This window comes from Phyllostomus hastatus, unplaced genomic scaffold, assembly GCF_019186645.2.
Source record: "Phyllostomus hastatus isolate PE091 unplaced genomic scaffold, TTU_PhHast_1.1 phas_scaffold_78, whole genome shotgun sequence".
In the NCBI taxonomy this organism is placed as follows: domain Eukaryota; kingdom Metazoa; phylum Chordata; class Mammalia; order Chiroptera; family Phyllostomidae; genus Phyllostomus; species Phyllostomus hastatus.
The window spans coordinates 14,861,702-14,888,134 of record NW_025334041.1 but is presented as its reverse complement, the minus strand read 5'-3'; the positions used below and the strand labels follow the sequence as shown (position 1 = coordinate 14,888,134).

The 26,433-nt window shown below is 39.2% G+C and overlaps 1 protein-coding gene and 1 long non-coding RNA gene across 5 annotated transcripts in view; one reads left to right on the top strand and one right to left on the bottom strand.

Annotated features, from left to right (window-relative positions):
* Positions 1 to 26,433, bottom strand: part of LOC123811764 — a 65,274-nt gene that overhangs the window by 31,662 nt on the left and 7,179 nt on the right. Inside the window, exon 2 of the long non-coding RNA XR_006784436.1 lies at positions 23,292 to 23,439. This is a non-coding gene — a long non-coding RNA (uncharacterized LOC123811764). The remainder of the gene's footprint in view (positions 1 to 23,291; positions 23,440 to 26,433) is intronic.
* KLHL7 (kelch like family member 7) overlaps positions 1 to 26,433 on the top strand; it is a 54,366-nt gene that overhangs the window by 24,435 nt on the left and 3,498 nt on the right. For all 4 annotated transcript variants that reach the window (XM_045828220.1, XM_045828221.1, XM_045828223.1 and 1 more), the window contains 4 exons: positions 1,237 to 1,411; positions 8,114 to 8,256; positions 23,612 to 23,852; positions 26,089 to 26,290. In XM_045828220.1, coding sequence (XP_045684176.1) covers positions 1,237 to 1,411; positions 8,114 to 8,256; positions 23,612 to 23,852; positions 26,089 to 26,290 — 761 coding nt within the window. The remainder of the gene's footprint in view (positions 1 to 1,236; positions 1,412 to 8,113; positions 8,257 to 23,611; positions 23,853 to 26,088; positions 26,291 to 26,433) is intronic.

Here is a 26,433-nt window from a genome sequence, read left to right as displayed (position 1 = left end):
TGCCATAGTCTCTCTCCCCAAAATCTATAACCCTAGTCTAAACAAGGGTTGCAGAAAAACATCAAACAAATCCAGATTGAGGGAAATTCTACAAAATACCTGACCAGAACTCAAAATTGTCAAAGACCTCAGAAATCAGGAAAGTCTGAGAAGCTGTCACAGTCTAGAAGAGCCTAAGATGACATAGCTGAATATAACGGGGTACCTTTTATGGGGTTGGGACAGAAAAAGAGCATTGGATAAAAAACAAAAAAAACTGTTTAAAAGTATAGACTTCGATTAATAATAACGTATCGATGTTGGTTCATTAGTTGTAACAGTTGTAATTAGTTGTATCATACTAAAGTAATATTTTAACAACTAGGTGCAAGGTATTGGGAACTCGGAGCTATCTTTGCAATTTTTCTGTAAATCCAAAACTATTCCAAAAGAAAGAGTTTATTTGAAAGAAATAGAACAATTCCCATAAAAATTAACTAACTCATAAGGAGATAGAATTTAGGCATTATTAACACCAACCCAAATTTAACTAGCTCAAGCGTCTGTGTGGTAGATGTGTATGTACATAAAATAATGTTTGTTTTCAGTGTGTTTAAGCTGTGATTTGTTAATCAAATTACGTTAATAAACTTGGACTTGTTTGGTATAGTTAAATGAATGCCACAGAATTGTTTTGGAAACAATTCTTATATGAACTGTGATTTACTTTTTAAATATAGAATTTGTATATTATAAAGTTTCTGGAAAGCTGATAAGTCTGTCAATTCACAATTCGAGAACATCAGATTGAAATAAAACCACAGGTGCCTTTCACATCTTTTGGGATGGAAGGCCGCTTAGGAAATTAACCTGTTTCCCGTTCCCAAATGAATATATGTTGTAACTGTCATTGACCAGTAGATTTTTTTTTCAGCAGAAATGTGCATATCTCCTTCCAAAAAGGACGTGATCATTTGTTTTTAAAATTATAAATTCAACATTCTTCCTGTCGCTACATTATGTAGCAGTAATTAGCTCTAAACACACACACACACATTAACCTAAAAGAATCACTAGAGCAGTGTGGAGAGTGTTCTGAAGTATAGGCAAGTTTTGGGGGATGAAAGCAAATATCTGGATAAAATATGGGGAATCAGGGGTTATGAGATTCTCCCCCTTCCATGTGAGACTACATCTAGGTAACTGGAAATGTTCCTGCCATCCGAGAGCTTTACTGTGCTGTTTTTCCCCCCTTAGGTTTATGATGCTGCAGTCAGGTGGCTGAAATACGATGAACCTAATCGCCAGCCATTTATGGTTGATATCCTTGCTAAAGTCAGGTTTCCTCTTATATCAAAGAATTTCTTAAGTAAAACGGTACAAGCTGAACCACTTATTCAAGACAATCCTGAATGCCTTAAGATGGTGATAAGTAAGTTGCCTTAATATCCATTTATAACCTGATCGTGTAGTCAGTTTTTCATGGGCTTCAGAACCCCTTTAGAATGAATCAGACTCAGTCCAGGGAGACACATTCGAGACTTTGCTCTTCCAGATAATTAATCCACTGGGGTTCTGAGATGTCTACCTGAAGGAGACTCAGGCCAGCCCTTATATTATAAGGACGTGTGTGACAGAAGGTAGAAAAACATGCACATCACTTCTGCTTTGCCTCCTTTTGTGTATAAAAGCTTTCATGCACTTCGTTTCTAGCGTTCCCTTTTTCACATTATTTAGCCAAGTAGTGTACTGTAATCACATTTTTTTTCTCAAACAGCTTTTTTTTTTTTTTTTTTGCCTGGAGCTAATAATTTGTCACATTTTTTTCCATTTACTTCATTTTCTTGATTTGTAGGCTAAGTTGCAACCACTCTGTAAAATGCCACTTGATAAAATTGTACAATTAAATAAAATTTTGCTTTTATTTTATTTCTTGGGAACATCCTTCATGGAGCCTTCCTCCTGCCTCTTCCAACTGGGACTGTTTGCTCTCCAGGCCTAAGGCGCGTTTTTGTCCTTGGGCCTCCCTCTCTGCCACCCTGGGGTGTCCATTCACTCCTCCCCTGGACCCTGGTCTTCCCCTTTCCCGATTCTCTCTGTTGAGTGGGGTGTGTCCCTGGAGGTTCCTGAGGAGGGGTGCACAATCAGTAACTACTTGGAAACTTGACAAATCTCGTCTCTTTATTTAACTGTAAGGTTGAGGAACAGTTAAACTAGTTATAGAATTATGTTGAAAACCATTGTCTGTTAGAATTTGGAAGACATTTCTCCATTATTTACTAGCTTCCAGTGTTACTTTTGAGAAATCTGATGCCACTCTGATCCTTTATTTTTTTTATTCCTCTTTATAAACATATAAAATATTTTTTTATCCCTAATGTTTTGAAATTTCACAATAATGTATCTTGCTGTGCATTTTATTTTTTTTTAAGTTATCGTGTTGGGTATTCCCTACCTTTTTAGTCACAGATTTCTCATTTTTCTGTTATTGGTAATGTGACTCTTCAGCTGTTGAGTCTCCCTTCTTATTCATCTTTACCTCTTCATTCTGTCTTCTGATAGATTGCCTCAATTTTTTTTCCAACACTTTTTTCAGTTATTTTTTTTATTTCTGTGAGCTTTTACTTATTCTCTAATTTTATTTCATGTCTGTAATATCATTTTAAAGTAATATTATAGTGCCTTTGATTTTTCTCATCTTGTCTACATTTTCTATATTGCCTTTGAATTTTTTTCTGTTTTTGTTGTTCTTGGAAGCTTTTCTTAAATGTTTGGTTTCATTGTGAATTATATTTATAAGAGTGAGCTATATAAACCTGATAGGATAAGTTCCGTATATGTGAGTAGGCTTCTCAGTTCATGGATAACTGTAGGGTAATCAGTGAAGCCAGATAACTTTTTAATTGGGGATCCTCAGATGTCAGTCTCTGTAAATATTTTCTCAGGTAACTGGGTACACCATTATAATTTGGTATCTTTACATGTGTGTCATATAGTTATTTTATACTCTATATGTAATAATACCAATATCTAAAGTCTTTAAAGATCAAATGCTGCTATTTGTTAGCTCTGTTGGTTTATTTCTGGTGGCTTAATTCCTTGTGTTTTGTAATTTTAGATTGTGAGTTTATATTTGATTGATCTGAATTGCCAGGAATACTGGGAGGCCTGGTTGTATTCCTGCAGGCCTTCCCTCTTCTGCTCAAGAGGAGAAGAGTATTTGCTTTTGCTAAGTACCTGGGGCCCAACAATCCAGGACTACTTTGAATTTTTCTTAGCTTGTGGTTTCCTAGACTTACAGGTAGGCAAACTCAGACCTCAAACCTGCAGGAGAGCAGGGCTATTGTTATAAATTCTCAAAGGAGGGATACTTTACCTTCACCTGGAATTGAAATTAAAAAAGGCAGATGACTATTCTGCCCTTCGCCATCAGGCAGATTTTTTTTCTCAGCCTCTCGTCATTAAAAGTATAACCCATCCAAGTAATCTGGCTTTGGCGGAAATCTCAGTTCCAACACCTTATCTTGTGCAGACCTTACCTCCTCTCCCTTATACAGCCAGTAAAATCAATGTCTGGTTTCCAGTATTATTAAAAGCCCTCAGAGTAGCTCCAGCATCTCTTACCATTCTGGTGTTTAGTTCCCTCTTCATTTCTGGCCCTTTGACCTTAGCTATGCACTTAAAAAAACGTGTGTTTTATTCTTTCCAGCGTTACAGTTATTTTGTAATAAGAAAGTATTTCTGAAAGCCTAAACTGCCATACTGCTCTCAGTGGAAATTCAGCTCGCTCTTTAAACGGGCACAAGATATGCCATGTAATGATGGTGATAATATGCTGAGTTCGGGATGCTCCTCCTAACTCTCCCAGGCTCTTCTTGAATTCCTACTCTTCCTAATTAATCAAACCAAAAACCTCATGGACAGTGTCTTAGAAATAGGACAGCAGTATCGATTCCAGTTAATACAGGCATACCATGTTTTATTATGCTTCACTTTTTTTTATTGTACTTCATGGATGTTGCACTTTTTATAAATTGACAGCAAGACGCTCCACCAGCAAAAAGATGATGACTGGCCTTATTGCAATACTTGCTTTATTGCAGTGGTCTGACGCTGAACCTGCAATGAGCAAGAAAGCGTCTTCTAGACCTACCCTGAACCTTACCTTGTTATCAGTATCTCATCTGGACATTTTATTTAAGATATAGCTAGTATCAGGCACAAAGCTATGGAAACAAAAGAGAAATGAGCACTTTCACTCCTGCGTAACACAACCTTCTCAAGAATGGTGAGAAATTTGAGTATCCTAATTATTATGTGGTATCACTTTCCTCCCTTAATTTGGAAGTTAAGAAAAATTTCCCTCAGACTCATCATATGGAGCTATTACTTAATAATATTGTTGTGGTTTTAGATAAGTTGTCACCCAGATTGGAAAAGTATTATATAACCATATAATGGAATTCTTTATACCTAGTAAAAAATATTGTAGATGAATAATATGGAAAATTTTTATAAGTGACAAAAGCATAAAACAGAGGCAATATAATATAATATACCTCTCTATTAAATAAAAATAATTTTTTAAAGACGTGGATATTTGAATCCAGTTAAGGTGTCAGGGGACAGGAGAAAAGGGTGTGACTCAAGGACACAATGTTGTTAGTATCTGCGAGTGAGACGAGGAGGAGGAGGGAAAGGGCCAGGAGAGAAGCAGTCACTGAGCTACTGGAACCAAAGGCTGGGGTCTTGAAAACCAAGGTGTAGTGTTATAAAAAGTAGGACATAGGTGGCCTCTAGTCTCTTAAATGAAGAGAGATGAAAGAAAATTTGGACCAAGTAGATGGTTTTATATTAGGGTTTCTCATCTTTAGATTTCATACATGTTAACACTGGGGTTTTTGCTATGCCTCATTCTCAGGTTGTGTGCTATATTTCTGGGCTTAGCATTTTATTGGGCAGAGAGCTGCACTTTTTTCTTCATACATGGTTGAGGAAAACTAGCTATTCTCAGTCAAGTATAGTATTTAGTCCTTATGTGGATTCTGAATTGATTTAGAAAAAGGATAGCAGGACCATTCCAGAAATCCAATCTAGTGTGGAGATTAGACTCTTGAGGTCTTGTTGTTTATTACATATTCTTATTTGTTTGTTTGTTTGCTTGCTTATTTTGATAAAGAACAGTGAGTCCTAAAACTTCTTGACTTAGCACAAGCAGCAGAGACTCTTTCAGACTCCGGGGCCTGGGCAGAGCTACCTGGGGGAAGGAAGGCCTCCAGTCTCCTGTCTTAAGATCATCAGTTATCTTCCTGCCACCTGACTTAGTGCTGCCTGTGAGACTGGGAGAAAAACAAAAATAGACTAAAAGTAAACTAAAAGAATTTACAACTAAAAGGAAATTAGTTATGAAAATGAACACACAGCCACCACAAAGGACCAAACCAAGGTCTTAACTCAGAATTTGCAAATGACAAGACCAGACTCTCACAGAGACCCCCTCCCAAAGGAACAGTCCTAAGGAGCAAGACATTCCTTAGGGAAGTGGGCCAAAGTGCTTTTCCTATCCCTGTCCTTGGAGAGAAAGGCCTGTCAATAAAGGAGCCCAAGTTCATGTTTCCTGTAGGGGTCAGTACAGTTGGCCACAGTCAGCCACTTTGCCCAGTGGCCTATTCCCTCCTGTCTCTCTTTCCCCACTACCTTCCCTGTCCTGTTGGGAGATTGTGTCTGTAGATTTCAAAGGGTACCTGTGACCTGTGTGGAGCCCTCCGAGAGCAGTGACTGTCAAACTCCAGTGTTTCTGATTTGGAAGGTCTGGGGTAGCATTCAATAATTTGGATTTCTAACAAGTTTCCAGGGCAACACACTTTAAGAACCACTGTCTTAGAGCAGAAGGGGTGGCAGTGAAGTCAGCAAACTACACTCCATAGACTAAATCCAGTCTTGAGCCTAAGAGTGGTTTTTACATTTGTAAAGAACTGTAAAAAACAAATGAAGGATATGAGGCAAAAACCATATGTGATCTGCAGATCCTAAAATATTTACTCTCTGGACCTTTGCAGGAAAAGATTGTAGACCCTGACCTCGAGCATGCCCCAGAGCCTCGGCCCCTGAGATTTCTGCCGTTCCAATGCCAGGCGCTTCCACTCAAACTCTGAAATGGAAGGAAATGCCAAATATTGATACTGATTTGTATCCACTCACAAACTCTTCTCTACACCTGTCTTCTCCCAATTATAAGGGCCCAACACAACCTCATGAACAGCAGTGTTTTGCCTGGGTTGGGAATTGTTTACCTTATTTTATTTTTTGGATCAATAATAAATACTGCACATCATATACATGTCAAAAAGTATAAAAAGGTATATAGAGAAAAGTAGGTCTCTGATAACCTTGCCCCCTACCCCCTCACCCCCTTAGTATGGAGGTTACCATTATCATTTTGTGTGTCCTTCCAAAGATGGTCTTGAGTCTGTGCATACACAGTCATTTACTTACATAGGCTTGTATAAATTAAATATATGAATAAGTATATATATATATGCATAAAATATAAAATTTTAAGCACAAATGGTATCACACTGTACACTCTTCTACATCCTGCTTTTTGCACTCCACATTATTTCTTGGACACCATTCCATGTCTACATCTCTACCCTTCCTCATTCTTCCCAACAGCCCCAATAATATTCCATTGTATGGGTATACCGTAACTTTTAACCATTTCCCTGATGGTGAACTTCAGGCTGATAGACTCCTAAAAGGGGAATTACTGGCTCAAGGGCGTATGTATTTGTGATTTTCGTGGGTCACGCTGTACTGCCCCCAGATAGTTTGTACCCATCCACATCCCCACCAGCAATGGATGGGGTGCTGTTCCCCTATACTTCCCTCCGTGTTCCAGACAGTAGGATCTTGGCCAATCTCATAAGTGAAAAATATGATTTTAATTTGTATCTAACTTGAGCATCTTCTCATATGTTGAAGAGTTGTTTATAGGTAGTTTGTTTTCTGTGAACCGTGTTCAGATACTGAATCTAGTTTTCTGTTGCTAGTCTTAATCTTATTCATTAATAGGGTATCTTTTTATATTTGCCTTTTACATGATTTATAAATGTCCTAGTTTGCCATTGTCTTTTGATTTTTTTTTTGCCATGCTATAATTTTAACTTAAAATCTTATGTAGTTAAGTCTGAGTTTTTTTTTCATGTCTCCTGTGGAGTTTTGTTTTTTGTTTTTGTTTTTGTTTTGGGGGGGTATTTTTTGACTATTCTTTTAAGTATAAAGAACCATTTTTTTAGTATATTTATGAGATTTTTTGCATATTCATATATTCTATTGATTTTAAACTTAGAGTAAATATGAGTGGGGGGACAAATTTGTTCTCCATGTCATTGTCTGCCATCATTTCTTGAACAGTCTACCTTCCCCGCAGTGATCTAAAATGACACCTTAAAGGTTTTCCATTGTTAAATGGCCCTTGACAAAATCATAAAGGATCGTGTTAGATTACAAGAGTTCTGAATCCCCACTGCATTTTAGAATCATCTAAGGCAGTGCTTCTCAAAATTTTATGTGCATCTGAATTACTTTGATACTTTGTTTAAAATGCAGATTCTTATTCAGTAGGTTTAGGGTAAGTTCTGGAATTCAGTTCTAACAAATTCCCCGATGCAGAAGATACTGGTCTTTGAACCACATTTTAAGTGGCAATACCAGTGCTGAGGCCCTACCCCCAGGAATTTTCATCTAATTAACGTGTAGTACGACCCAGGCTTGGCTTCAGAGATCTGCTACACGATTTCTAATCTACATTTAAGATTGAGAACCACTAGGCTAGGAGATCTGAATTTCAATAATTATTATTTTGGCAGCTATTGCTTGAAGAACCAGACAGTTCACTGGTAGATAGTAAGTCAGTGGGCAATCAGCACAATGGTAATTGCTGAGAATAATGAATTGGTTAGAAGTCAGATCCTCCTGCCTCTTCTCCCTCACTCTTTCCTTAAATGCAGTAGGGGGATGATGGAAAAAATAGTTTGCACAAATAAAAGCACTATTATATGTGGGTGTTTTTCTACTCCCAAGCATTCAAGTGCCCAAAGTTCTTAGAGCATTACCATGTATTTTTCTACAGGTGGAATGAGGTATCACCTCCTGTCTCCAGAGGATCGAGAAGAACTGGTAGAAGGCACAAGGCCCAGAAGGAAGAAACACGACTACCGCATAGCCCTTTTTGGAGGCTCGCAGCCACAGTCTTGTAGATACTTTAACCCAAAGGTAACTGATTTTTCTTGTTTTCTTTCTGAAAGCTTTGAGCACATAAGCTGCTACCTACCACCAGTAGTAATAACTCATGCCTGTAGCAATGCTACTGTTTATGATGTTCTTTCACACACCTTATGAGATACATAGTTATCTTCATTTTACAAATTAGGAAACTGGGACTCAGTCAGACTTCAAATGCTTCCATAACTGCTCTGGAGCACTGCGCAGTAACCACTAAAAAGAAAGTGGAAAACTAGTTCTCCTGTCTTAACCTCATTTTGTTAGCAGCGCCTTCCTTTCATTCCAAGTCCTTACTTTTGTTATGTGCCGTTTTCCATGAAAATCTGCTTCTGGACCTATATGTGTGTGTGTGTTTTTTTAGTTTAGTAATTATGTTTTCATATAAAATCATACAGTCATTTTAGAAAAATTTGGGAAACCAAACTATCATGAAGATGAAATTACCTTTAATCCCACCATCTAGAAATGATCACCAATTTTAATGTGTTTTCCAGTACACATTATGTCAGTTGGGCCAGCAGAGCTTCAGTCATAGTTTAAGGGACACATTTTTTTTTTATGATTTTATTTCTTTATTTTTAGAGAAAGGGGAAGGGATGGAGAAAGAAAGGGAGAGAAAGATGGATCTGTTGCCTCTCACATGTCCACAGCTGGGGACCTGGCCTACAACCCAGACATGTGCCCTGACCAGGAATATAACCAGCAACCTTTCAGTTTGCAGGATGATGCCCAGTCAACTAAACCACACCAGGCAGGGCTGGGGACACAGATTTTTAAATAGATTATTAATTATAACCTTAGTAGAGTCCACTCACATTTCTACCCCTTATTCCTTAGACCTGTGTTTTTTGGCTATGGGGAAGATAATACAATATTTTGCTGACTGTACATGTACTGCTGGTACAAAACAAATACCACAATCCTAAAAGATAGCATTCCAACCTGCAAGTTCATAACTGGTTTGAGTCTAAGCACATAAGGGTCCCTTCTCTTTCATCATTTTGTAGGCCTATTTTTGGCTGATGATAGATACCTGCAGAATCCAGGGCACCCTGTTGACATCAGGGTACTTGTCTGATCTTTGTCACGGAAGTGGGTCCTTGGAGGCATTTTGTACGTTACTGTAGTGGAGACGTACAAGGAATTTATAAAAACACATGTGGTGATGATGTTAAGAGTGCAAAAGACCACAAAGGCCAATCCAGATCCAGAGTTTCAATTCCAGTGAGGGCAGGGCATTGTCCCTTCAACAATGGAGAGGTCCCAGTGCAGTGAGCCTGGTACTAACTAACTGGTTCCCTCAAGGCATGGTACAGATCAGGGGCTCACAGCTGGCTAATGCTGCTGACAAAGTGGGTGCTGGCCAGTATGGACATTCACACTGACTTCAGAGTGGGTTGTTCATTAGCTTCTATAATCACTGGCTGATACAAGCCTCTGTCACTGCCAGGGTGGTGACTCATAAGGCCACTGAGCAAGTATCAGATTGGGGAGGGAAGATAGAGACGCAGCCTTGTCCACATGATGACTGAGAGACCTCACTGTAGTTATGGGCACTCAGGAAAGAATTCATACTGAACACAAATTTGTGTCCTTTCTGGAGGCCATCTACTTTATCTTTCCTCAGTTCTCATCAGCATCTTCCATCCTCACTATTTCAAGTCTACATCCCCTTTGGGTAAACCATTAGCCACTGTCTAAGAATTGATACGACACTGACCAAAGGCTTTCCATCCTAATGGACAGTGAAAGAAACTGCTTGAAATTTTGCCAAATCAGAAGGTGTTTCTTCCATATGGTTTTCCAGCACCATCCCTGCAGGGGCTGTAATGCTGTATCAGTGCCCTTGTGACTAGAACTATCACAAATGAACCAAGCTCAGGTCTCTCAGATTATACCACCTGATTATAGAGACTGCCTCTGTGAGGACAACCCTGGTTGAGGGGAAAAGCCTACTGGGTAAAGGTTGTGATTAGCCCGCTCAGGTATTCTATGCCTTTGGGACCTCGGTAAGCCCAGTCTTATTTTTACATGTCAGATTATTGGTTAAAAGCATGCTGTGTATAATTTGGTAGATCAGGTAAAACTTCAAAAAGGATTAATGATGTGATCACCTGGGTTCCTTGGGAGTCAGGTATTCACTGTCTGTTGGAACCTAGTGGCCAGCCAGAGCTGTTACTGAGAAAATGGCACCTGTTTAGTAGGGTGGCCTTGCTCCAGAATCCAGCGGCATGCTCTGCGATCATGCTGGGGCATGCTTCAAGCTATATGCAGCATCCTGGTCGCATCCTGGTGCCCCAGGGTCACAGTGCAGCCTGAGCAGCCAAGTCATGCCACTGAGCCTGTCCCACTTACTGAACATTCTCCTGCTCTGAGTTTTACTTGCAATTGGCGGCTTTTGGGTTTACCCAGTAAAAGTGTAAAAGTAGGACACCCAAATATAGGATATGTGTCATCTATAATATGTAGGAAATTCTTGGGGCAGGCAAGCTATCCTTCATTTCCAAAGGGTTATATACCAACATGCAATAATCAAGGCTTGGCAAACTTTTTCTATGAAGGAGCAGATAATAAATATTTTGAGCTTTGTCTACTAAATAGTCTCTGCTGTAACTGTTCAGCTCTGATGCTACAGCAAGAAATCAGCCATAAACAATACATAAACAAATGGACATGGCTGTATTACAACAAAACTTTACTCACAGAAACCGGCAGACGGCTGGATTTGGCACAGCCTTGCACTAGACCTCTGGGCATCTAGGGAATTCGAAGTAACCAACACTGTGTTCAAGGATAACTGCTGTCCTGTGAAGCATTTGTCTTACCAAGACATACAGGAAGGATCCTTCCCATTTCCTATTCTCCAGAGCTCATGAGTATTATGAGCATCACTATAAGGAGACCAGCATGTGACTGACTGCTTTGGGGAAGGTGAGACAGACCAGGGCTCCTGCGGCTTATGGCATACAGCTAGAGAGAGATCCCCGAGGTCAGACCATAAAGTATGGTCTTGCCATTTGAAAAGAAATTCCATCTACTGGTCTGTGTAGACAGTAACAGAGATGTTCGTTAGCCACAGTGTTAGCTATATGCCAACTTTTAGTGGTTGCTCAGTCCGGGCCAGTAAGACCACACCTGGCCTGGCTGCCGCATAGTCCCCAGCCTTGGCAGTTCCTCCTCTATTGTGGTGGAGAAGGAGGCCTCAGCAGCTTCTCCTTCTTATTATAATACTTAACATCGTAATGCAGTGAGTGGACATGCTGCCAGATATCCAGAAGACCTCTTCAGGGAAGGAGGGTCAGATTAGAATAGGTAAATACCTTCATATTTGGGCTTTCCCTGTTGGGCTGCTCTCAGCTTCTACATCCATCTCTGGTCCATTTCTCCATCTCCAGAGTATAGGCAGGTTTTTTTTTTTTTTTACTAAAGATATATTTGGCTCTTCTTCTCAGTAGAAGACTGAGGTACCAGGAGGCCTCATGGCCTGTGCCAAACAATCCAGTGAGCACAGTGTCAGGGTACTTGAGAGGCTGTCACACCTGCACATCCATTTCACTCCAGGTAAGGTTAAGTCTGTGCAGGGGCTATTTAATTTTAGTACTTTTTAATTTCTCAGGATCCTTTGAAGTCAAGAGCAGGAAATTTATAAATACACTCTTTTTTCCCAAGTAAAAACTGAAACCAGAGGAATTTAAATTGTAATTCTATGAGCCAGAGCTTTCAGGTGTCAATAATAGTTACACCCAGCCTGTTTCCCAAAACCGAACTGTCGTGAACTTGATCATTAAAAAGAATTAAACACGTTTTTTTAGAAATGTTTTATCATAAAATAAAGTTGGTAGCTATTTTGATATACAGAGGGATAAAAAGAATCCTGATTTCATTTAGGAGACAGTGAACATTGTTTCTAGAATAAGGCAAATGTAGAATGACTCTCAGCACTTTGTGTTTTAGTCTGTAGTTCTAACGCTTTCCTTGATTTTTTTTATTGGACAGTTGAAAAGAGATATATATTCTGCACCAGCCTGGAGACTGTAACTTCAGAATTCTCATTTGATGCTTTACCTTGCTCTTATAAATGGCCCATACTTACTGCTATTGTGTATATTCAACCACAAATTTTTAGACTTCCAATGCAAAACTTCAAATAATTGAGGAAACAACTACCAATAAAAACCACTCATTCCATCAACTCTCTCTTATTCCCTGACACTAACACCTTAGAATTTTATTACATTATTTATTAAATGTTTCTATTGGAAGTATCGGGCTATCCCTTCTTTTTGCTGTAAAGCTTCATCTTGAAAAATTTGCACCATTTACTATTTGTATATAACATTTCAATATGAGTTGATTGGTCTTTATTCTGTCTAATAGTAAAACAATTGGGAAGGTTGATTTCATTATAAATTATTATTTACACTGAATCTCCCAAAGTGAACATAGGAAGTACTATTAGTAATTATCTCATTTAAAAATTCTTGAACTTAATATTTTTACAAATGTTAAAATGGTTTTAATGATCATTAAATGGGGTCCATTTTTGTGTGTTCTATACCAGCCCCAAATTACCATTTTTATTGGACTGAACTCCTCCAAAGAGGACAATTTACTCATTATTACTTAATTGAATTATCCAGAATTAAGCCCATATCCCTATAAACTATTGCCTTTAGATATTCCTTTGGATATCACTGATGAGAGGAGGCAAATATTTGTATTAATTGCTGATTTAAAAATTATAAGAAGATCTTAATATTTTTTTTAAGAATTGAGAGAAGGAACTCTTGGGTTACTGTATTGAATTGAAATGATATTGTTCCTGTTATGACCCTTTTATAAAGCCTGTTGAGCCATCCCTTCCCCTCCTGTACCTGCTTTTTTTTAAGGTTTTCAAGGGCTCAGTGATTACTAGGCATTATTTATTTGTATCTAGTGCTCTCCTCTCTTGGTGCTGGTGTTCTCAAATAGTAGCATGGGAATGTCTTATGATATTGATGCCTAATAAAATTTGACTTACTTCACCAATTTTTATTTGGACTCTTCTTGTCAAATAAATGATGAGCTCTGAGAACTAAGATCTTTGTGAGGGTCTAGGCTCACCATGTCCGTATGATGGAGAAACAGTCTGTGCCCTCGAGAAACGGGGATTCTGCTTATTGCCTATCAGAACAAGCCAGGAGTAGGACTACAGGGTGAGCCTAGATTATAAAGACAGAAAAATTATAAAGACAGAAAACCACAGGGACCATCATGCCCAGAAGGTTCACCCTGAGCACACTTGCTGACTCAGAACTCGGAAGTAGGTTCATCACTGGGATTAGTGTCTGGCCCAGCATGGGAACAGGCACACCTGTTTTGGGGGGCGGGGGGGGGGGGGGGTTGGAAATTTTCTTCATCATTGATAGGCCAGATTGGCTTCCCTACTTTAAATGAAGATTGATTTTATGAATGAAAATATTTTCTTAATTATTCCTGGCATTCTTTATAAAATTTGTGTAAGATTGACACTATTTCTTTTTGGGATAGAATTCATCATTAAAGCCATTTGGTCCTGGGCTGTTCTTTGTGGGAAGATTTTCAATTAATAATTCAAGTCCTTATAATCTGTTCATGTTTTCTGTTTCTTTATGAGTCCACTTTGGTAATTTGTGTCTTTCTGGTAATTTTTCATTTCATCTAAGTTGTCTAATTTGTTGGCATAAAGTTGTTCATAGTATCCTCTGATAATCCCTTTAATATCTATAAAGGTGTTAGTTATTTTCCTTTCATTCCTAATTTTAGTAATTTGTGTTCTTTCTTTCTTGGTCACTATAGCTAAAGATTTATTGGTTTTGTGGATTTTTTTCAAAGAAACAAAATAGTTTGGTTTCATTAATTTTTGTCTGTTTTGCTTTTTAAAAAATATTTTTTATTTTAATTGTTGTTGCAGTACAATTTTCTATCTTTTACTCCTATCCCAACCCACCCACCCAGCCCTCCCCACCTCCCTCCCATTTCCACCCACCCCTAGTTTTTATCCATGTGTCCTTTATACTTCTTCCTGTAAACTCTTCTCCTTTTCCCCTGAAATTCCCCTCAAATTCCCTCTCCTCTCCCCTCTGAGGCACACCTGTTTTATTGCACTTTGCTTTGTTGTGCTTCACATGTTGCATTTTTTATAAATTGTAAACTACACCCTCCACTAGCAAAAAGATTACAAATTGCTTTATTGCAATGGTCTGAAACCAGACCCGCAATATCTCCAAGAATGGCCTACACTCAAGCTTGTTAGGGTGAATGAACCAGTACAGTTTTATATAACATTTCACAAGCAGTTTTGTCTGTTGGTTTATAGGACTGGATTTAACTACAGATTGGCCCTAAATCAAGAGAAGTGAAATTACCTTCAAGTCAGAGTGCAGTTTCCTGCTCGAATTCTTGTGTATTTGAGGGATCACAGTGCCTTTTCTCACAGTAACATGGCCACTCTCCCTCTTAAACAGGCCGGCACTGTGGAGACGGTCCCACTCTGCGGGCAGGGTGGGAACCAGCAGTTAGAGTGTATCACATATGGCTTTTAAAAACCCAGTGCATAAAAGAAGCATGAACCTTAAAGGAAAGTGGTGTTACACTAAACAACAAGGCATTTATAAGAGCATCAGTAGTGTTTGCCCCCACAGAAGAGTATTGTTGAAGCAGTGCACTAGGGGGAAAGGTGAGCACTGCTAAAATGGGCAGGAGCCCCCCAATAACAGCATGCCCAAAACGGGCAGCAGGCATCTCAGGCAGGTGGCACCTATGGCTCTGTGCCCCAGACTGCCATTGCTGGAATACAAGTGTGGGTCGTCATGAGTCTCCCTTAGGCTTCCTAAGTCATCTGTGCAATAGGTACCCAGTGGCAGGAAAAAAAAAAAAAGAATCTGTGTTCTTTGCAGCTTGTACACAGTAAGTATGCCTCCTGCCTGATTGTTTGCGAGCAGTTTGGTAGACAGACGGTCCTCACATTCATGCAGAAGAGGTTAAAACCTACTCTGAGGTCAGTCTCAGAAGAGTGCTCTGCCTTTCTAGAATGTCTTCCAAAATAGCGACATTGAGAACCTCCATTTTGTTTTATTTTGTTTTGTTTTTCTTTTCAAACATCTACATAACAGTTTTTGTAGTTGTGTTCTAAAATCAACCTCGGCCACTTGCACCCGACACAGGTACAAGGCCTGAGGTTTTCACTTGCAGGGATCTGTTTCCTTTTGTGTTTAGTCACTGCATCTTCCAGAAACCCCAGGGAAATATGACTAACCATGGGAGGGATAACATCAGACTCCTCTGTAAGCCACAGCCAGAGCCATTATGAATGAACAGATCAGCCTCCTGAAAAGGCTGGGAGAGCAGAAACAGCTGCAGGTATTTGACTGAGGGCTGTAAGTGCGAAGTGATGGGGAAACTAGGAATGGTGTCTCTGTGCAGTGGTGTTTTAAGGGATCTAGCCATCCTGGAATTAACTGGAGGGTGGTAGGCACATGAATGCAGGGCCAGAAGCGTAAGAGTCAGGCTGAATGACCAATAGGGTAAGGGATAAATTACCACTATTTGCTATTTCACGTCACTTGGAAACTACTGTCAGCTGCCTTTAGTAAGTGTTCATATGATGACCCAGAGGCACAATACCATCTGCCATGCCAGAAGTATTAAATCATGTTCAGATAGGTTTGGTGTGATTATTCCCTTTGAAAACTGGTCATCGGGTATAAGAGGTAACTATCCTCAGCTGTTATCAACAACAGAGCATGTCGTACGGCAGCATGTGGTATGGTTAGCTGGTTATAAAAGTATAGTTTAAACAAATGATATTTTGGCATATGACCAGTATTACGGCTCATCTAGAATTTGAAATGTGTGGGTTGAGCAGCAGCAGGGTATGTGAAAAACACGTATCACGGTCCTGTCCTCAGATTCGCCGTGCATGAGATGGACACAGAAGCATGAAGCCGTCAGAGAGCACAGAGGCTCCTGCGGTGAGGCGGCCGCTGCACGGAGGCAGTTAAAGGTCCCGAGACAGGACGGACACTGACCGCCTTAGGGGCATGAGAGGAAGAGATCCCCTGGGTTGGATTTGTTCATAGAAGCTTCATGGGGGTTTTCTTGAGGGAAACATATTGGTAATTTGGATAGGAGGAAAGGGGAAAAAAAGAGAATATATTGTATCCTAAGTATGAATGCATCTTTTTGATCTTGATAAGTGTGATTATTAAAGTTCTTCATGAAAGCTTACAAAATATGATTTGATTGAATGGCACCTAACTTTGTGCTTAAGAAATTAGGTGTAGCTAAAAGAACTGAAGGAGTAGGCCATTGGTCTTTTTTCTCTTGTGAGGCCATTTTTTGTCCCTTTTCTCTTAAGGAAAGCAGCTGTTCGGTAAAAAGAGCATTTCACGTCTGGGTATATGAGTTTAGGCAAGTCAGTTAGCCTCAGTTTCCTGGTTCATTAATAAAAAGCATAAATCTTAGTATTTGTGTGAATAGCCACTATGTTCACTTAACTCCCTCTTTCTTTAAAATCAGTGTTCACCCAGGTTCTCCTTGCCATCCTTAGGTTTTCCATATTTAAATTTTAAAAAGCTTACCATCTTCATTTTTTTCTGTTTGCCTTCCCTAACTCTTCCACACCGCTTGGCCGTCTGCATCATCTCCTGTACTCTGCACATCTGAGACAGAACAGATGTTTGTCCCTTGGTGAGAGCCTTCTATTAAATGAGTCATGTTACTGCATTCTGGGACTTTAGATGACCATCTAAAGTATGCTATGCCTTCCTGTGCCAAGATTAAACATCACTTCTAAAGACAGATCTTGGGTTGAGACAACTGGCAGGTGCCAGCACCAGAATGTTTCCTACTATCTCATTTACTTTCTCAAGGAGAAGGGCTGTTACTGAGCACAAGATTCACGTCAGGTTTCACTTTTGGATCAAGTGAAACCGGTTTCATTTCATACTTAAACTTCTGCATAGTTCAGTTTGAGTTTTGTTTTTTAGTGATAGGGTTTTAGCTTGAGAGTGGAGGGGGAGAACATTCTGTGACCTTCTAAACCAACAGTGATTCTTAATTAGTAAGTCCCTTTGAGCTGGTCTCTGGCCTCACTTCAGATTCCTTGCTAATTTTAACTAGTCATTAAGAGCTCAGAAATACCCATCTATATATTCATTATTTTTCATTTTATCTGTCAGCTTAAAACAGCACAGTCATTTTCTGCCCACTTCAACTGTGGAAGCCCTTTTTTTCCCTAGCTACAATGCTATATCTCTTTCATTTTTTAAAAAGATTTTATTTTATTTTTTAAAGAGGGGAAGGGAGAGAGAAAGAGAGGGAGAGAAACATCAATGTATGGTTGCCTCTCACACACCCTCCACTGAAGACCTGGCCCGCAACCCAGGCCATGTGCCCTAGACTGGGAATCGAACCAGTGACCACTTTGATTCACAGGCCAGAGCTCAACCACTGAGCCACACCAGCCAGGGCCAATGCTATATTTCTTAAAGAACTTACTTTACAAGAGTATTTCTCCTAATGGCTGATTATTAAATCCTGTGGACTTTGGGGGGATTAATATACTTCTAGGAATATTTGTGTGACTGTTGAAAATAAGTGCATTTCAAAATGAGTACAGCCTATGAAATTACTTGGCATGATCAAGTGCTCTCTTCTGAAAAACCTGAGTGCCCTCACAAGAGTGCTGTTTTGCAGGAAGACAGAGACTATTTCTCATCCCCCTTGTAGGTGAAATCCAGCCTTATAACCCTTTATAAGGCCCTAATATAGCCCTAATATAACCCTTTAGGTTTTTCAGTTCTTAAAGCTTTTACTTAGTTTTAAATTTTACATTTCTATTAAAACACTTAACACTATTATAAATGTAAGATGTTGTTCTCCTTGTACCACACTTTTGGTATCATTGGCCTGGTTGTTGTATTTACTTTTTCTGTTTAGAACAAAAATAACACATGCTCATTGCAGAAAATTCAAATATAGCAAGACCTGAAGGAGGACGCCGAAGTGCTCCCAACACCGAGAGATGTCATCAGTACTTAGTGAACATCACTCTGGGCCTCTCATTGTGCACATATGGCATCATGCCATGCATGCTGTTTTGCAAAAACGTCTTTTACTCTCTCAGCATTTACATTACAGAGATATTTTCATGTCAGTGAAAATGCCATCCCTTTGAAGGCCTGCAGAGTACCCATCACAAAATATACCATACTTTGTTTAATGCCTGTCTTCTTCGCACAGATTTGGCCTGTTTCACATTTTGTCCTGTTACAATATCCCTGCAGTGAAACATCCTTGTATGTACCAACTTTATACACTGCCCAGTGCTTCCTTTAGGGTAAATTCCTAGGAAAATTGTTGTTCTAGCAAAGGATAAAAATGGAAACTATTTAGATTTTACCCCAAAAGTAGATGAAATCCTGTGGTCCCCAACCACAGTTACTGTTCGTTGGTTGGTCACAGGTCTCCCTGTTCTTCGCCACAGGGCCAGGAGCCATAGGGACAAGGTGCACACTGGAGTCTGTGTGACCTAAGGACAGTGCTGCAGGGAGAACTGGTCCAAGCTAGGAGTCGTGTCATATCTATAGCCTTTGACCTTCAGAAGGTCAAAAATGAAGGTGGCTGAGCTGGATGAGATATACTTTTCTACAAATGTGGCCTATCAGCCAGTACAAACATTCCTTTAGACATGCTAAGCTCCAAGCCAAATACCACACCAAGACATGGGGGAAATCCTGTTTTCAGACAACCTGTGGTTTTAGCGGTTGATCATTGTGTTTGTAAGTGGTAAGTTGTGGATGGAGGCTGTGCACAACCTCAGTGGCCATCTTGCCAACATCCTGAGTTTATAGGTGAATTTATAGAAGCCCAGGCACTTAGCTAAAAACACAACAATGGGAAGAGCCCACATTACTTCACTCCCAATCCAGTGTTCTTTCTTGGCTGCCGTGTAAGAGGATTTTTAGAGAAGCAGATCAGTCTAAGGTTTAGGAGCACTGCTTTGGAGCCTGATAGATTTAGACTTAAATCTTGGATTCAAAACTCTGTGACCTTTGACAAGATATGTAACATCTCTAAGATTTAGTTTTCTTATCTGTAAAATGAGGATATTACCTCATAGAATTATTGAGGAAATACTGTAATGTTTTAAGATATTTCAACATAGTTCCTAGAAAGGTAAAGTACTGAATAATGACTAAATTAATAGTAGCTCTTTGTTATTGACACATAAATCATTTGGACCCCAAAATCATTGGATTTTAGAGCTCAAAGGAGGGGCCCTGAGATCACCCCATTGTCTTGTTTTACAGATAAGGAAAGTAACAGCCAGAGAGGTTAACTGACTTCTGTGAGACCCACAGCTCCTCCATGCAGAGTCTAGCTCCTCCATGCAGGTTTACTAGTTTTTTGTGACTTGTGAAATGAATGAAGCCAAAAGTGTTTCTATGCATTTTTCATGAATCTTCTTCTAGGAATGTTCTGGCATCTGACATAAACCTGCTTTCAATATCAATTGTCACCATATTCTGTGATTTTATTTTTGACAGCCCTTAGAAACTGACTTCAAAAAAGTGTTTATAATTTGGTCATTTAAACTCAGGTTGACTCCTTGAGGTTTCTGCAAGAAATGTTAAGGTTGTTTACCATTTTGTTAATTGTTCTTTCCTTTTCTCTAAGACCCTATCTTCCCTAATTTTGTGTGGCTTCCTCTCACAGTGATTCAAAATAAGTCCTTAAGTCTTAAAAATAAAAAGTATTTCTTTTAGTTTGGATTTTGGTTGCCTTGATTATTAAAACCTACATCTTGCAGTGTTTTTGTTTTTTGAGGATTTGCGTGTTTTCAGAATACGGGTTACATAAAATCTGTTCTTACCCTCAAGAAAAAGAGTACAGACTGATGTGTTTGTCTTGAGGCATTCAGAGATACAGTGACAGCCGCTCCACTCCAGCAGCGTGTTACTCGCCTGCAGCACAGCACTGCAGCTGGGAAGTCACCCAGGACAGGGCGTAGCGGAGCGTTCCATCGCCAGTGTGGTGGGGGTTCACAGCAGGGAAGTCGGGGAAACTGACGAAAGGAAAAGGAGTCTAGAACTTGAAAAAAAAAGTCTATAGTGTGGCTCAATATGGCAGAGGCCAGAAAAGCTGACCAGGATCAGGGAAGACGGGACTTTCCACAAGGGAGTTCTGCATGCGTGTGTGTGTGTGTGTGTGTGTGTCCTTCCACTTGCATCTTTTCCAGGCTTTCCACTTGCCCTATTTTCATATATTCTCAGCAGCTAAATGCAGAACCTCGCACAGACTAGGTAAACTCAATTGAACTTAACTAAATTAAATTCTATTTTTAGGGTGACAGTTCCCTGCCCCCACACATACACTGTGACTCAAGTGCCCTTTTTCCATCTTCTTGCTACCCGGAAAGCTCATGTCCCTCTAGCCTGCCCTTAGTCTAGGTTTGCAAGGAGCTGTAAGTGACCCTTCACCTGCAGGCCCCAGGTTGGCAATGGTCCCAACACGAGGATAAGGCCAGGTGCTCACACCCACTGAGTTGACAATCCTTCCTTCCCATCTGTTTTTCTCCCCTCAGCTCACACGTCACCACCTAGGCAGTATAACATACTGCTAAAGGGCAGACATCGAATGGCCTTCTCAGTAGTCTGTTTCAGATGACGGGTATCAGGCAGATTGGAGGAATCGATAGACTTCCCAGGGAGATCTACCTATACACACACACACACACACACACACACACACAAATCATGAGCTCCCCTCCTGCTACACGTACCTACATACGGCCAAAGCCAGAGAGCTGTTCCAACACAGGTGTGCTTAATTGCTTAATAACACCTGCCAGCCAGGCATAATGAGCCCAGGTGTAAAGCATTAACTTTTAGTTGAAATAAAGTCCATTTTACATTCTAGGTAAAAATTCTTGCAAAGATCATTTTACTTTCTGCCTAGAAGATGAACTATTAGGCAGGATATCATATAATATGGTGTTTATCAAGCTTAGTGCCTCCTTTGTACAACAACCAATGAATGACAGTATTTGTTTAAAAACTTGAGGATTTCTAGAGACGTCAGAGCCCAAATTGCAAGTAACCAGAAGCACGTGCCTAGTCTTATGTCACACACACGTGCTACACACACAAAGGTTAATCATTTTCCCCATGGGCTTATAGTTCCAAAAGAGCAATTTGTTTTAGTTCTTAAATCTGAAACCTTGTATGACAGGTACCTATGAACACCTGTCAATTTCCTACTCAAATCCCCGAGTAAGATTAGAAAGTTAGAATTATTCTGTTACCAAACTCCTCAGAATTCATTCTTTGGAACCTCATATCCTAGCATCTAAATGTTTAAGCTGATCTAGCTAAAAGAAAAAAAGTATTTTGTTTGTTTTAATTCCAGCTTCTACATGGGCAGTTATTTTTAATTTGAACAGTAGCAGGTCTTAAGAGATAAACCAATTTTCTCATCCTGAAGTTAAATAAGGAACAGCATGGAAATAATGTTCTTGAGGACACCTTTAGAAACTATGGAAAAGTTGCCATATTGCCTTCTAATAATAAATAGCAATATGTTGGATGTAAGAGTGGCAAGACTTGAGATTCTCTGAGTTATCCAATGTCCACTGAGTAAAACTGAAGCTTTGGGAAGGTGCTGTGTTTATCCCATAGTTGTGTGTGCCTGCGAATACACATACCACACAGTAAGCCAGGGGATGCATAGATCCTAATTTGAGAATAAAAAATGAATTAAGGCTCTATTTTTCTTGTCACCTAAAAAGCAGAATGTTTACCATCACTAGGAATCAAGGTATTCTATATTAGGGACCTTAATAAAACTTACTTCCTGTGATACTTCGACCTAATGCACTGAATGCCTGAAACTCGGGATACTAGCATGGTATTAGTTGATTATTTTCCCAAAGGGAACTGAACACTAATAATCATAGACAGTGCTTTATTCAGTGAGACTGGCCGTTTGGATGTCTGCCTGACCCTTATTATCTCCAACCACTTTCCAAAAGCAGCAGGAACACTATAGCTTCCTCACCCAAAGAGGGAGGACCCAAGATTCTGTGACTTTGGGTGCATCCCCAGACAGTTACATAGGAGAAGGGCGCAGGCGCCCGCGGGTGTCACCTGACACAGCAAGGAAACAGAGTGGTGCTGTGAGCAGGCCTTCCTGTGAAGCACGGATAAGTGCCCACTTCTCATTGCTGGGAAGAAGAGAGTGAGTTTCCAGACTACTCAGAACAGACTACAGCGGTACCCCTTTTTCACAGTTTCACTTTCTGCAATTCCAGTTACAGTTAACCATGGTCTGAAAACAGTAAATGGAAAATTCCAGAAATAATTCCTAAGTCATGGCCCAGTGATCCTCCTTTTGACGTTTCGTCAGAAGGTCAATAGTAGCCTAACACTGCGTCACAACGCCTGCATCGCTCACCTCGCTTCACCTCGTCACGCAGACATGGTACCATCTCACCTCATCACAAAAGGAAGGGTGGGTGCAGCACAGTGAGGCATTCTGAGAGGCTCCACATTCACTTCACTTTTACAGTATATTATTGCAATTATTCTATTTTATTGTTAGTTATTGTTAATCTCTTACTGTGCCTAATCGACAAATTAAACTTCATCATAGGTATGTATGTATGGATGTGTAGGAAAACACATAGTATGTATAGGGGTTCAGGCATCCACTGGGGGTCTTGGAACAAACCCACCGTGGATAATGGGGAACTACTGTACTCAAGTATTTCATAGTAAGTACCACAGCTTTAAGCATCCGGCTGAATACAGTGGCTCAACTGAATGTTTACAGAAAATTAATATCTCACAGAAAGTCCACAAAATATTTTCTAGCTTTAGACATCAGAAAGATAATGGCAGTTTCAACTCCATATTAACCACCGATTCTTTATAACACTCTATACATCTGGCAGGGAAGGTATTGAGGATACTTGGAAAAAAGCTTGCTTAAAATAACAAACCTACTTGTTTTAGAATCTTCTTGTATTACCCTCAGTACCAGCAGGAATAGAAGACTAGATGATGACGATGCATCCAAATCTATTAGAATTCATTTCAGAGCCAGAAAGGACCCAAAGCAGCCACTGTCTTCTTCTTGACTTCTGCCAACATTCTGAAAAATAAATCACACAGACTAGATTAATAATCTCAAACCAAACATTTTTATATGTACTCTCCTAAATTAACATATTCTTATATTTTGCATTTTTCAACTACATCTTTGCCTTATCCTTTTCGATTATATTTTCCCATCACTGAAAGCTTCCTGTGCTTTTCTATTACAGGATTATAGCTGGACAGACATCCGCTGCCCCTTTGAAAAACGCAGAGATGCAGCATGTGTGTTTTGGGACAATGTTGTGTACATTTTGGGTGGCTCTCAGCTTTTCCCCATTAAACGAATGGACTGCTATAATGTCGTGAAGGATAGCTGGTATTCCAAACTGGGACCCCCAACACCTCGAGACAGCCTGGCTGCCTGTGCCGCAGAGGGCAAAATTTATACATCTGGCGGTTCCGAAGTCGGTAAGGACTGGACTCATGTTTCTGTTTGGGGCATGTGCTTTAAAGCTGAGTATCTCAGCTTTCATATTTAAATAAACTGTTGGTGTTATTTGTTCAGATACTTTTTGACATAATTTAAATGTGTATGGTACATTTTGCAGCCCATTTCCCTGAAGGCTTACTTTACTCCTTAAAATGTTTATAAGAACTTCAACTTCCTAGATTATATTAATTGTCCATTTTTGTCATGACGAAGCTTTCATTGACAACATCTGGATTTTAGTTCTAGATTAGTTGTTTTTGATACATAGTATTATTTGCTTTAAAGATTTCAGAGTTTGGCTTACTTAGAAACGCTTTAAGTCCTCTTTCTACATTCAAGCTTTTAAAATTTGTATTATCTTTCCTTTCTTTGCATCATAAAAAAAACTGAGAATGAACTTTTCATTTGCTTCATTCTTTATCTTTTTAATGTAATTTATTTCTTCCATATACTGTATATTTCTCCTAATGTCAACCAATTAAATCTACCAAATTGGAAACATTTTTTAAAAAAGGAAGTTGTTGTTAGTCACGACCATTGCTTTTTCTGTTTGTTACTTTCTGATCTTTGCTTTTTGTACATTTTGATAGTGGTATTTTATGTTCATTGATCAGAATAGTTAGGTACGGAGGTAAAAACCTTTCTTGATATTAAGCGTCCAGTAGTGGTCTTTCTCAAAATGAATAATTTTTTCTGTTTGTTCCATTTTTATTTTTTAATTGTAATTGATATTCACTATCATATTAGTTTCAGATGTACAGCATACTGGTTACAAATTTATGTAACTTAGAAAGTGATCCCCCACCCCAGTAAGTCTAGTAATGAAGAATTTGTCTAAGTGAATATTCTAGGTGAAGACTAGACACATAATAGCTTTTATATGCTTTCACCTTTTCAAGTAATTTCTTTAGCCAAATAATGGGCTGACAAGGAAAACTAGGAATACTGAGTAAACCTAAAATATGGAATTTAAATGTTGTCTTAATATTTTCTTTGATAATTTTTATATTAGCCCAGAGAATATTTTACTTTTTTCTGCATATTTATGTTTTAAGCTTTTACCCCTCCCAGATAAATACAAGAAAAAATACGATTTCCTAAATGTGATTTAAGAGATGATTTTTCTCATTTAAAAGCATTTTTCACAGAATGTCTAATACATACAATAAATGCTAAAAATAATAAAAATTAACTGTTCTATAAATACACTTTTTGCAGCAAGTATTATAGATAACTTCATTTACTCTTAAGTCAGTATTTTACTTACATAGATTTTATTTCTGCCATATACTGTATATTTCTCCTAATGTCAACCAATTAAACCTACCAAATTGGAAACATTTTTTAAAAAAGGAAGTTGTTGTTAGTCACGACCATTGCTTTTTCTGTTTGTTACTTTCTGATCTTTGCTTTTTGTACATTTTGATTGTGATTGAGAATTATAAGGGCAGCAGTGTGTTATTGTTGTTTTTTAGCATTAGCAAAGTTCAGAAAACGGCAGATGAGAAATAATTTGGTCAAGTTCTAACTTCTCTTTTCTTGGAAGAAAAGCACTTTGATAGTATCATTTCTGAAACGTCATTGGGACTCCTATAATATGCAGAAGTTGAAAAACAGAATATATGTTTTGCCATTAAAAGGTATAATCAAAGTACACCAGAAACATACAGCGATGCCTTGAGCGTATACTCAGGAACGGACCAGCGTGACTTCAGGGCTTACCCACACAACCACTGAGAGCAGTCAGGAAGAGCAATTTGTTAATGGTGCAGTGGCTGTTATAGAATATTAAATGATAAGTCTCAGCATGTTACCAGATAGTAATTTTTGTATTTTAAGGTATGGGTTTACCATCTGTAAATAGTTATGCTTTTCTCCTCTGTATAAACATTTCAAAGTTTGATAATTCCTATCATGCACAACTGGGCTTAAAGATATATATAAAGTTTCTTATTTAATTTTCTTTAAAATAAAACCAATTTCTTTTTCTAAAATTTAATTACCAATAAGTCTCTCCAATGTATGCTGTGAATATTTTCCAAGGTCTCTACCAACTATTCCTACATGTTGCTGCTATTACTGATTGAGTATAGAGAAGACTCTATAACCCTAAATTCTTTCTTCCAGCCACTGACTCGACTCTACAGTCAGCTCGCCCCAAGCCCACACACACACACACGGCAGCAGGCATGATGGGGCCCTCTTCTCTTACAGGAAACTCAGCCCTGTATTTATTTGAGTGCTATGACACGAGGACTGAGAGCTGGCACACGAAGCCCAGCATGCTGACCCAGCGCTGCAGCCACGGGATGGTGGAGGCCAATGGCCTCATCTATGTTTGTGGTGGGAGCTTAGGGAACAATGTTTCTGGCCGTGTGTTGAATTCCTGTGAAGTTTATGATCCTGCCACAGAAACGTATGTATTATCAGTATTGTATTCTGTAAACTCTTAATTCACAGTATTGTATTCTGTAAGCTTAATGAAAGAACGTCAAAGTGCAGAAGGAGCCTTGTATTAAGAATGCACAGACACTTTTAAATGTGCCAAAGTCAGGGGCA